Below are 13,305 nucleotides of genomic sequence, written 5' to 3'. Positions count from 1 at the left end.
AATGTTTTATCTTGGAACAAAGTCTAACTTTGACTGGTAATTAGGATTTTCGCTGATGGTGACAAGGTCCTGCTGTAGGTAGTACTACTATTAAGACTTCGTTTGGGACGGATTTTTTTTACTATTTCTTAAAGTAGTTTTTTAGAACAAAAATTTTTTAAACTAAAAAATTTTATATTAAAAAGTTAAGTCTCATTTGGCCACATTTGCAAGAAGATGTATAAAGAAAATTCACATATTTTCACTATTTCAGAACAATATAGCAAGCTCAACATTCATAAACGGGTTACACATCAACATGATGCATGTGAAATCAATCAACTGAAGCCTGGATTATCATTATATAAAAGTAGAAGATGGGCAAAACCAGGAGCAGAAGTAGAAGCGTAAAAACCGTGAAAGCGAGTCAACATTTTTAGGATTTGCAAAACAGAAAATTGTGAGCAATGTAACCGTACCTGTCATTGGGTTCACAGTTTTCCCGTGTTGCACGTTGTCGTTTAATTTGCTATATTGCATGTTATCGTCTTCTCCAGATAAGGCCACAAGAAGAAATAAAAGAAAGGATTTAAAGCCAGTATATATTTCTGCGCCTCAACCTGCATGATGTAACCCAATCAGTTTTATCTGTCCGGCTGCCCACATTTACATTAAAGAAACACCATAATACTCTGATGACAGGTAAAAAAATTATATATAAGAAGCGACATTATATAATAAGAGAGAAACAAGAGAGCGGAGGGTGAAGGGAAGCTTAGTAATCTCATTATAAAAATGATTGCATCAATTTTTCTTATGTCCATTAACAATGATATTTTTTTCTTAGGTTGTTATTTTAATGGTATAACAGGACTCTCTGGCATTAATGCCTTCATTTAATTAATAACTTAGAGTTTCAAAAAATTTGAAAATCATGTCTAATTAATATCATTAATAAAATGATGTTACCATTATAAATTAATAGCCAAAAGAAAGAAAATAATGAGTATAAAACCTCATGATTATAAACATTTAGAAATAAAACAGCTCAAAAGCATTCCCAGGAGAGCCTACTAACTCGTAGAGAAAATTTTTTTATTAAGTAGCCGTTGAATCAGTCAACTAAAAAATATTTATGTTCCTTTCAGAAATTTCTTACTAAATTAACCGAATGGTGTTAATAATAATTTAGACGGACAACTAAGAGGTCAGAACAACCGGAAGCAATAAGCTATTATTTCTTCCAATAAGCTATTATTTCTTCCAAGAAATGAAAGACAATTTTCCAATTGATTCATTTTACCAGTAACAATGAGTCAATGAAAACGCAAACCTCTTGTTATTGTTTTGAGTCTTTTGGCAAACATTCCTTGCTGGGAGTTTCCTCGGTGCGTTTTACTTACCTAATTGCAGACTTGAGAAATATTTTTCGGTTGCCTTTGTATTTATTGTTTATTTTTAATTTTTATTTGCTTTTTTTTTTGCATGAATTAAAGTTCAAAAACAACATTTGAATTCGTAAGCAGTTTCATCTTTTACTCGGATTATTTTCTTTTTGAAAAACAAAAAGCTCCAAAACATACAAGTGTTTATAAGTTGGTCAAACAAGAACCAAAAAAACAGTTCTGCTTCTATTTAACATGCCATTCTTCTTTGTTTATTGAAGTTTTTCTCATCTTTCCCTAAGTCTTTGAGCAATTCCCCGAGCTATAAGATCAGAAAATTTCTACACAGATTATAGAACCGTTCCCTCCCTGGATTTTTACTGTTTAGTGTCAATGCATAACAATAAATAGAAAACTGAGAAAGTTCAACCTTTTCAACAGTGATGGAAAAACTGATGAGGAAAATGTCGAGTAGAATAGATGATTCCCCAATTGAGGAGGATGGAGTAAGCCATGATCTCCAAAATTTAATTGCTCCAACTTCCTGGAACTCAATCTCAACAAAAGCAGAAGGAAATGGCAGTGAAATAAAGCAGGATGCAAGAGATGGCAAGAAAGAGGACCAGGAGACTAAAGTTGTTCCAATCTATAAGCTGTTCTCCTTCTCGGATTCAACTGATATTATTTTGATGACTCTGGGCACGGCTGGAGCATTGGCAAATGGAGCTACTATGCCTCTTCTTACAGTCATCGTGGGAAGTTTAATCAACACTTTTGGAGAAGATCCAGATATCGATCAAGTGGTTCACAGAGTTTCCAAGGTACATGAAGCTTTCTTTCAAAGATTGTCTTGTTTAAATTTTAAACTACCTGTCAATAGTGAAAAGAGTCCTCGGAGTAGAGAACTTTAGTTTAGAAAGACTTGCTGCAGCTCCTAACAGCTGCTTACTAAACTATTTTGTCTGGTTCGAACCACGAACAATAAAGATAAATCAAAAAATTGCCTCCTTTATCCGCAAAATATCATGAGATTTCTTATTCCTCCTGAATAAGATGTTGTAGGTGCATGTGAACGTATATTTGAAGCCACATAAATTTATATAAATGAATATATGACATAAAAGTACTATAATCATATATTAGTGTCTCTGTGTCTTGGCCCTTCTATCTTCCATGTTTAATAAATCAAATTGTTTTCTAATTCAAATCATTTGTACAAGATATTTTACCAAATGAACTCAAAAACAACATTTATTAATATCTAAAAGGTCTCTCAGTTTTATATGAACTATTAAAAAGGAAATGGTTTATGCGTGCAGGTATGTCTAAACATAGTCTACCTGGCAATTGGCGCAGGTTTCTCATCATTTTTCCGTATGTATGCTACTTCATTTTCTTAAACAATTAAATAAAGTTGATAAAAGTTTTAGTCTGAACTAATAATTGGCATATATGTGGAAACAGAGGTGTCTTGTTGGATGGTCACTGGGGAACGGCAGGCGGCTAGAATAAGGAATTCGTACTTGAAAGCATTATTAAAGCAAGAAATTGCATTCTTTGACAAGGAAGGAAATACAGGTGAAATTGTAAGCAGGATATCTGGGGACACCGTCCTCATTCAAGATGCCATGGGCGAAAAGGTTCCAACTCTAATTCATTGAAATAATAGAAACAATAAACGAATTCATGTCGTTGGTCATTCTTACACTCTTACCAATCTGCAGGTTGGAAAGTTCATTGGGCTAACATCTACATTCTTCACGGCCTTCATCATTGCATTTGCTCAAGGGTGGCTTCTCACCCTGGTCATGATATCCGTTATTCCCATAATCGGACTTTGCAGTGTAATCATATCAAAAGTTACAATCAAGACAGCTTCAATTGGACAAAACGCCAATGCAGAAACATCTATAATTGTACAGCAAACAATAAGCTCAATAAGAACTGTATGTCACACGTAACTAAATTTACATCAGTTATGATTGTTTACAAATAAAAAGTATGGTACGATTCATTCTAAAAACTGTTATGTTTCAGGTGGCTTCTTTTACTGGGGAAAATCTATCAGTGAAAAATTTTGAAAAGACTCTAAAAAACGCCTACAAATCCAGCATTAATGAGGGCATTGTTGCTGGATTCGGCTCTGGTATTCTTACTTTTTTATCCTACTGTGCACTTTCTTTGGGCTTTTGGTATGGAGCAAAATTGATACTGCAAAGAGGCTACAATGGTGGGAAAGTTATTTCCATTATATTTTCGGTCTTATTTGGTTCCTCGTAAGTTACTAACATGTGGTAATTTTTTAACATGTATATTCAAAAGAACAAAACTAGAAGCATAAATATGGAAAACATTCAAACAATTTAACTTCTAAACCGGCATAAAAAGTGTTCATATGAAAGCAAGTTTCTTATCATACTTTTCAGTTAACTGGATGCAATTAGTGTCAGGGGCATGCATAAACTTGTTCACTAGCAATTACTATTTTGCTAGTATAAGTAATGTTTCACTTGGTCACGGGGATATGGCAAGAGGAGGCTTTAGTAATTTATCTTCTATTGATATTGATTTTTCATGGTTAACTTCTGGTGGGTATTATTGCACCGCCACTAACTTCCCGAATGCCAGTTTTCATGAAGGATTCTTGAGGAAGTAGAAACTACCTGCTCTTCTATTCTAGAGCATTTCATAGTGTAATTCCAACTGGTGATGTGGAGGGACTAGAAATGGGTCTTTTTTCCATGCCTTTCCTTATACACTACTTTATCCAGACTTCTTTTATTCGAATGTAAGAGTGTCCTTTTCAGCTAACTATTATAACTTCTATTAAGAAATGTAAGCATGCATATTTAGACAAATTATCATGTACAGATAGGAACAGTCATATATAACATACAGAAGGTACAGTAACATATATCTCCATGAGATATTTCGCAATTTTGAATGAACTTTGCCTTGTCGTTGAGTTAGTGCTCTCATTTGGTAACTTGGCTTAGTAAGCAGCGTGACTGACAATCGACTTGCTATTCTTTCAGCTCTTTGGCTCAGGTATCCCCGTGCATGGCAGCATTTGCTGCAGGACAAGCTGCGGCTTATAAGATGTTTGAGACTATCAATAGAAAGCCAGAAATTGACGCGACTGACTCAACAGGAAAAACATTGGATGTTATTGTTGGGAGCATAGAGTTTAAAGATGTTCATTTTAGCTATCCTTCCAGACCAGAACAGAAAATATTCACTGGATTATCACTTTTCATTCAGCACGGCACAACAGTAGCATTGGTTGGAGGGAGTGGAAGCGGGAAATCAACAGTGATCAGCCTAATAGAACGGTTTTATGATCCACAAGATGGTGTGGTTCTCATTGATGGCACAAATATTAAACAATTCCAACTAAGATGGCTCAGAGAGAAAATTGGATTGGTTAGCCAGGAGCCTATCCTCTTTGGCTCAACCATTGGAGATAATATCACCTATGGCAAAAACAATGCAACAATTGAAGAGATCAAAGCTGCAACTGAACTAGCTAATGCTTCAAAATTCATTAATATGATGCCTCAGGTTGTTCTGAACTTCCTGATGAATTGTTTTATTAGAAATATGTGCATGTTCGTTGAAATAAACTAAATAGGTTGTAACAGGAGTAGCTCATTCTTCTCAGGGACTGGATACCATGGTTGGAGAGCAAGGTACTCAACTATCAGGAGGTCAAAAGCAAAGGATCTCCATTGCTCGAGCTATCTTGAAAGACCCAAGAATATTACTTCTAGATGAAGCCACAAGTGCACTAGATGTAGAATCAGAGCAAGTTGTGCAAGAGGCATTAGATAGAGTCATGATAAATCACACCACTGTTATAATTGCTCATCGCCTTAGCACTGTAAGAAATGCAGATACCATTGCTGTTATGCACCAAGGTTCAATTATCGAAAAAGGTAATATTGTGCTAGCCTATGAATATTAATAGTTAGCTAATTTTTCATTCCCTAAACCCTAAACAAAAATAATAAAGTTTTTTTAACGGTAGAACTAGGATTGTTATGACCTAGTTAGTCATTAGGAAATGTATACTTCTTCATCCGATATGAAGACACCACTTACGAGTTTTTAATTTGGTTAGGTTCTCACTTAGAGCTACAAAAGGACCCAATGGGAGCTTACAGCCAACTCATTCGGTTACAAGAAATGGACCAAAATTTTAATCAATCATCACAGGCTCAAACGGTGGAAGTTATTCTTCCAGCCATAGAAGTATCATCATTGAGCAGGAAAGGTTCACTAAAACAATCCATTAGCAGAGAATCATCTTTGAGGGATGTGAGCGGCCACTTATTCTTCACGGAGCCTGCTTTGCCAGTTGATCTAGGTTCACTAAAACAATCCATTAGCAGAGAATCATCTTTGAGGTATGTGAGCGGCCATTTATTCTTCACGGAGCCTGCTTTGCCAGTTGCGATCAACTGGCAAGAGAGTCCATCAGGGGAACCAAAAGAAGATATTCCATCTAAAAAGTCTATAGAAGAATCTATACGCCGCCTTGCACATATTAACAAGCCAGAGGCCCTGATTTTGCTTTTTGGTTCAGTAGCAGCATTTTTCAATGGGGTTTTATACCCTGCTTATGCAATACTACTATCTACTATGATAAGGACTTTCTACGAGGCACCACATAAGCTTAAGAAAGATTCTATATTTTGGTCAACTATGTACTTGGTATTTGGTGCAGTTGGTCTGGTGGCAATTCCAATAAGATCATACTTGTTTGCGATTGCTGGGGCAAAGCTGATTAGAAGGATTAGATTGATGACATTTCAGAAGGTGGTCAACATGGAGATAGCATGGTTTGATCAAATTGAAAACTCCAGCGGGGCAATTAGTGCAAGACTTTCAACAGATGCCGTTGCTTTAAGAAGCCTTGTTGGTGATGCACTAGCAGTACTTGTTCAGAATATTTCCACCTTAGTTTGTGGCTTGGCAGTTGCCTTTGTTGCAAGTTGGCAACTCACACTTATTATCTTAGCATTAGTACCAATAATAAGTCTCAACGGAATTGTTAGAATGAAGTTTAACAAAGGATTCAGTGCTAATGCAGAGGTTTGGCTCAACATCTCATCTAAACGTTGTAGTCTTTCTATCACATTTGAGGCAAATTGGATCAAATAAGAACCATGAGAAGTTTTCAACATCCTAGAACCTAAACACTTTTCAGATAATGATCTCACTATATATTGCAAAACTATTGCAGAAGATGTACGAGGAAGCAAGTCAAGTGGCAAATGATGCATTGGGAAGCATGAGGACAATCGCTTCATTCTCAGCTGAGGAGAAGATAATGGAACTATATAAAAAGAAATGCAAAGGCCCCATTAAAGCAGGAATCAAACAAGGAATACTTAGCGGAATGGCGTATGGGGTTTCCTACCTATTAGTATTTTGTGTTTATGCAGCCATCTTTTATGCTGGATCTCACCTAGTTGGTGTCGGTAAGATAACGTTTGACAAAGTATTTCAGGTAATGCCTGCCTTCAGATTAGCAATTACAATTGATTCTTATGCCTTAGCTATCTATGATTGAAATTGAAGCAAGTTTGTTACTGATATTAGCTGCTAAAGTATAATTAAAAGAAATTGCTTATAAGTGTTGATTTTTTAATCTAATTGGCATAAGCAGTATTGAATCCCAACCTTTTATTTAATGCAATGAAGTGAAATTTTAACCTTTCAGGCCAGAATTATTCATGCGAACTAGGAAAACAAAACAGCATGAATGTTGTCTTAGCTCTTTCAAGTCATGAATCTTCTCAAGCATGCATTTGGACCAAGTTGTAGCAAGAACATCTCATCAAATTTGCCGCACTGTGCAGTGGAATGAAGATGCACATTTATCATGTAGCGCAACCGCTGAAGCATGCTCAGGGGCCCTTTATCGTGCCTAAGAGATTCGTGCCATCAAATGCATACATGCTCCCATGTGTTGTCATATCGCATAACTCGCCCAAAGCTCTGAGTATAGAATCCCTTCCTCATACATTGTCGAATTCAATGCCCATTGCTTCTTTTTGTTTTAGCCTCTGTTTTTGCTGCAGGCTAATTTTTGGTTTATACATGTACAATCTTTTTACTTTATAAAATGGTCACGCCCTCAATTTTTCCCAGAAAAAAAAAAAATAAAGCGCTGTATGATCTGTCTATCATAAGCATCTCATCTTCACAGGGGGTAGTCATCATGAAACTACAAGAAACTGCACTCAAATTTACTAAAAATACCCCATTGAGGGGATTCATTAGGGGCTGCAACGTTTGCACACGTGCCTAGCTACCCAAGTAACTTTTTTACTTTCCTACCAACCTTTACATAGGAGACAAGCTGTCATAATAGAGCTTTTGCAATCCTATATAAGGTTTTGCCTTTTTCACCTCAAGCTTTTATAGCGATGTTCGAGGCAGGTGCCTTTGATATTAATTTTTCCAGTGCTCAAGACATTATTTTATGAATCTTTTATGCCCGATAAATGCCTCAAGAGTCACTATTACTTTGTTCCTTTCTATTTTTCCCACCTATTGATCTTCATCCTTAATACACTTCACTTGAGCTAAATCCTTACTACTCCTATCTCTTTGTTTGGCTAACTTATACATATATATTTCTCCCTCTTTAGTATCTCTATTAAATAAATCAATAAAAATTAAGATCTTTGCATCGCATACTATTTTCTTAAATTCCTTACGAGCCTCTTTATATCTTTCCCAATTATCAGAATTGTTAAAAATAAACCAATTTTTATAACAAATCTTCTTATTTCTAATCTTTTCTTACACATTTGGATTCCACCACAAATTATTTTTACTATTATAAGTTTTTTTCCTTTAATACTCCAAGCACATCTTTTGCAATATTTTTAATATCATTAGTCACTTTTTCCCACATAACATTAGCATCCTCATACACAGACAAAATCTTAAGAACTAAAATCTTACTCTCAAAAATATTTTTATTAATATTCTTTAAATGCCCCCATCTAATCCTAGAATATCTTTTTACTTTATTTTTTATTTTCTGCCGCTTTATCTTAAGGTCCAAATCTAATAATTGATGTTGAGTACATAAATTTTCACTCGAAATAACTTTACAATATTTGCAATCTAAACGATCTAATTTTTTTTATAAGAAAATAGTCAATCTAAGTTATACTATATCCATTTTTATAAGTGATGAGATGCTCATTCATTTTCTTAAATAAGGTATTATCAATTAAACAATCATAAGCTAAACAAAAATCTAATATGGTCTTGTCACCTTCATTTTTCGTTCCAAACTCATGGTCACCATGAAAGCTTTTAAAATCATCTACCTCTCTACCAACATGTTCATTTAAATCTCATCTAATAAAAATTCTTTCTTCAAGAGGTATCTTTTGTATTAATTCTTCTAAGTCATTCCAAAAATGTAATTTAGAACTCATATTCAAACCTACTTGAGGAGCATAAGCACTTATAATATTAACAATCTTAGTATTAAGAAATAATTTTTAAACTAGTAATTCTATCTCCAATCATATTAATTTTTATAACATTATCCTTTAAATTCTTATCTAGAATAACACATACATCATTTCTAATACGACTTCTACTCGAATACCAAAGTTTAAATCCTAAACTATCAATTTTCTTGGCCTTCTCTCCAACCTATTTAGCTTTCTGAATGCACAAAATATTTAACTTCTTATGAATCATAATATCTATTAATTTCATTAATTTTTCTGTAAAGGAATCTATATTCCAAGTTCTTATCCTAATTTTAATTTCATATTTTTTAATTTCATGGACTAGCTTATTTTCCCACATCCGTCATTGATGTGGGAACCATTGCCTATTTAACACTACACTCGGGCACCGGTACAGCGGCCCTTGCACACTTGTCACTATATTTAGGTCATATAGCGCGTCGCTTCTAGGGGACGCCCTAGCATTAACACAATTTCTTAAAGGATTCATGTGATTATTATTCGACAAGTTTTACGCTAGCTGTCGACTACCTTACGCAACCCTCTAGTTTTACGCGGGCTTGTTGTGTGATAGAAAAGTACCCCTCAAACTTAAGGGAAAATTCTATAAGATGGTGGTGATGCCTACAATGCTTTATGGTGTCGAATGTTGGCCATTAAAAGAGAAGCATAATTCTAAGTTAAGTGTGGTAGAGATGAGGATGCTCAGGTGGATGAGTGGCTTTACCCTTAGAGATAGGATACGAAATGAGCATATACGTGAAAAGGTTGGAGTAGCTCCAGTAGAAGATAAGATTAGAGAGAGTCGCCTTAGATGGTTTGGTCACATAAAACGGTGGCCTTCCGATGACCTGGTTAGGAGAGTAGAGGTATTAGATTTGACTTATGTTAAGAAAGGTAGAGGCAGACCTAAAAAGACTTGGTTAGAAAATATTAGAAATGACATTTCTTTATTAGATTTAAACAAGAATTTGGCTTTTAATAGGACACAATGGAGAAAAAGGATTCATGTAGTCGACCCCACGTAGTGGGATAAAGGCTTGATGTTGTTGTTGTTGTATTGATTGTACTTGATGGAATATTTTTCTCTTTAACTTTGGGCTCTAAAAATTCGCGCCCCGGCCTCCCATTGCTTTCGAAGAGTTTTAACATATTAAGTTTTAGGGTAAATTTTGGGAAGGCAGATGAGTTTGTAGATAAGACACTACCCAGATATTTTGTCCTCATTTTGTGAGGACTTATGATATGAGTTCCGGTTTCCTATAGGCGCGCCTATAGGTGCAAGCCCCTATAGTTAATTACCACTCCCAATAATAAGAGAAAATTTTTGATTAAGGCCAGTTATCAAACAGATACGTAGAAATACATGATATCTGGCATATAATAGTAGCATGGGTAGAGGGTTTGAAAATTTGATATTTAAAACTGAAAATTTCACCATATTGCACTAAAAGCGGATGGTGGGGGAAGTGGTAATGGACTCGATCAAGATCCCATAGTTTTGTCATCCCAGGCCATCGTGGTCCCTGATCCACTTAGTCAAAGGAGGTAGTCGACCCAACCTGACAGAAGGATCCTTGTCGGTATCCATGGGTTACTTTGTACAAGAGTACTTTGTAGACCTGGGGTAAGTATTTGTTTAAGAGGATAAATTTAAATTCACCTTAGCTGACAGAGACCTTTATGCCCTATCGATCATATCATATTGATTCATATCTCAAGAATTTGATGTCATTGGGCAGCATATGGGCTCTAGCCATGACTATAATTTAGTGGTGTCATTTGGCAGCAAACCACCCGGTTCAGAGGGCTTCAGTCATAACTATTTACCTACGGTGCCATTTGTCGGCAAAATTGTCGGTTAGAGGACACGTGCCACATCCTTACTGGCAAGAGACTGTTTGAGAATGAATCCTAATAATATTTTCGACCAGACATTAGCTCTTTGTGAGCTGAAGCTATATTTTCAAAATTTGTCCACCTTGGCAAGCGATTATGGAGGATGGATGAATTTTTGCTTTAAGTGTTCGATGATGGATTCCAATTTCAAATATTTGGATTTTGGGGTAATTTGGTAGAATTTTGAAATATTAAAATTAACCTCTCAGGTTGAGATTTTCTATCAACACGGCCATCATCGGGGTATTATGGGCAATTGCATTGTATTGGAATTTGAACTTCATGGAAGTTTGGAGGCATTTGAAATGACTTGAGTTAACCCCTAAGGTTGAGATCTACGTTCAACACGACCATCATCGGGGTGGTCATGGGCATTTGCATTTGTGGATTGAACATTGACGACTTTGTCAATTTGCTGACAAAAGATCGGGTTTGTATCAGCTGTATGTTTTTTGTTGATAAATCCATTTTGTTGGTAGGTCTGAAGGCCTTATATAAACGTATAAAACAGATATTTCGATCGACACCTTGACCATATATCTGTTTGATAATTCGAGCAGTGTCGACTCATATCTATCCATATAGAAGGATTGGGCTCGAACTGCGATTCATTTATTGACCCGCGTAGCATCTCTAGACGTCATGTGTGTACCCATAACACGCTCGTCGGGGCCCATGTGGGTGTATGATTACACATGCATTTTTTGTGTTTATGTGTAGACAAATTATAGTGCATATGTGGGGGTATTTTGAATATTTTACGTTGATTAACTAGGGCAACCGTCATTCGAATGTACTGTTCTATTTAGAAGCTCATACGTGCCTTTTGTCCGTTTGTATACATATAGCGGATCCGATGGCGTGGCGTCATACTACAATTATTTGTCTGTTTCGTACAGGTAGACTGTCGTGCATTACTTGTTATTTTTTGCAAGTAGATTATTGTGCACTAACAAATCTCCTGCTATGCATTTGTAGATACTTGCATCCATCGTAGTTCCTACATATTTTCCCACAAGAAGCATGTTGAATGTATAACAAGCCTCCTTCAGTAGCTAGTAGGAATTTACATTCGTTGTAGTCATTTGGCATTTTGTTCGTAGATGACGTTTTACGTATATAGCTGGTCTTCTACGACTGCTACGACAGCTTATAGGTGTGCTTGTGGTTGCTACATTCCTTGTGCATTTTGCTGCGGTCTTTGCATTACATATGATATATCCCTTCCATTTGGTCTCTGCTTGCAAGTAGGTTATTGTGCTTGTTGCATGTACAATTCTTCTATTTGAAGGGGATAGATGCATCTACTTGCATGTAACACCTCATAGTACTCCTTAACAGTACTATAGAGCGTTACTAACATTACATAACATTTTTCATATGATACATTTTTTTCATGTCCAAATGCTCATATAAAGCATTTAATAGTTCATCTATAAAATAATTAACAGTTCATTACATCTAACACATAAACTAAAGCTTCTAAAATTCCAATTACATCAAATAAAATATTTACAAAGCCACTAATACAAAATCAAAGATTATATTATTAAATTGTCTACATAACTTAGATGTAGACTCACTAACAGATTTAAAAACTAGCATATAAAATTGAAATATCTGCAACTTAATCTTCTTCGACCTTTTCCTTTCACTTCTCTGTAACAATAATAGTAAGAAAAATATTGATGATCTATGAAACTCAATAAGCTATACAAATTAAATAATAATTAAAATATTATAATTTTAATAAATCAAAAAATTGAAATCATCATTGATTAAATTACAATTACTTGTAAAATATAATAAAATCATTATTAACATTAGCATTTACTTCTTTTGAATTTTGCACTAAATACCAATTTTAGTCTATAAAAGATTTGGTTATACTATCATAACAATATTCAATGGAGCCCAGATGAACCTGACATTATCGCCATTGAATTATCTGGACATCTCTTTTGTCTCTTTAGGGGTTCCTTTTGCCCTACCTATTATACATGTATCATATTTTTTAGGGTCCCTTTTGTCCCACTTTGCAATGTAGTTTCATATAGGAGAACTCTTTTGTCCCACATACACTTGTAAGTTATACATCATCTGTAGTTAAATTTTACTTTAAATTGATATTCAATATACTTTCCATAATCATAGATCATACTTATTATGTTGCATGCTTTAATAATCATTCATACTATAATCTGTATATCATGAATACACATATAATAAGGAAAAGTACATCTTTATAAAACATTATCAATAAGAAAAATATTTAAATAAACATAATAAACTTTGATTTAAACTACAACAACAACAACATCAAGCCTTTATCCCACTACGTGGGGTCGGCTACATGAATCCTTTTTCTCCATTATGTCCTATTAAAAGTCAAATTCTCATTTAAATCTAATAAAGAAAGGTCATTCCTAGTATTTTCTAACCAAGTCTTTTTAGGTCTACCCCTACCTTTCTTAACATAAGTCAAATCTAATACCTCTACTCTCCTAACCGGGTCATCGGAAGGTCGCCGTTTTATG

General features: G+C 35.0%; 1 protein-coding gene and 1 long non-coding RNA gene across 9 annotated transcripts in view; one reads left to right on the top strand and one right to left on the bottom strand.

The window, feature by feature from the left end:
• Window positions 1-13,305, bottom strand: part of LOC110110028 — a 68,269-nt gene that overhangs the window by 33,781 nt on the left and 21,183 nt on the right. For 3 of the 8 annotated variants that reach the window (XR_003702680.1, XR_003702682.1, XR_003702683.1), the window contains exons 2-3: window positions 3,079-3,166; window positions 459-599 (exon numbers count right to left, since the gene is read on the bottom strand). This is a non-coding gene — a long non-coding RNA (uncharacterized LOC110110028). Of the gene's footprint in view, window positions 1-458; window positions 600-1,794; window positions 1,931-3,070; window positions 3,273-13,305 lie in introns of those variants that run through there. The other 5 variants (XR_003702686.1, XR_003702687.1, XR_003702681.1 and 2 more) reach the window with 5 other exon arrangements.
• LOC110110024 (ABC transporter B family member 11) overlaps window positions 1,796-13,305 on the top strand; it is a 28,193-nt gene continuing 16,683 nt past the window's right edge. Inside the window, exons 1-9 of the mRNA XM_020841309.2 lie at window positions 1,796-2,185; window positions 2,684-2,738; window positions 2,829-3,004; window positions 3,089-3,310; window positions 3,402-3,640; window positions 4,400-4,925; window positions 5,026-5,299; window positions 5,485-6,458; window positions 6,610-6,876. Of these exons, the coding sequence (XP_020696968.1) occupies window positions 1,808-2,185; window positions 2,684-2,738; window positions 2,829-3,004; window positions 3,089-3,310; window positions 3,402-3,640; window positions 4,400-4,925; window positions 5,026-5,299; window positions 5,485-6,458; window positions 6,610-6,876 (3,111 nt within the window). The 5' untranslated portion in view covers window positions 1,796-1,807. The remainder of the gene's footprint in view (window positions 2,186-2,683; window positions 2,739-2,828; window positions 3,005-3,088; window positions 3,311-3,401; window positions 3,641-4,399; window positions 4,926-5,025; window positions 5,300-5,484; window positions 6,459-6,609; window positions 6,877-13,305) is intronic.

This window comes from Dendrobium catenatum, unplaced genomic scaffold (assembly GCF_001605985.2).
Source record: "Dendrobium catenatum unplaced genomic scaffold, ASM160598v2 fragScaff_scaffold_133, whole genome shotgun sequence".
In the NCBI taxonomy this organism is placed as follows: domain Eukaryota; kingdom Viridiplantae; phylum Streptophyta; class Magnoliopsida; order Asparagales; family Orchidaceae; genus Dendrobium; species Dendrobium catenatum.
This window is presented reverse-complemented; position numbering and strand designations above follow the sequence as displayed.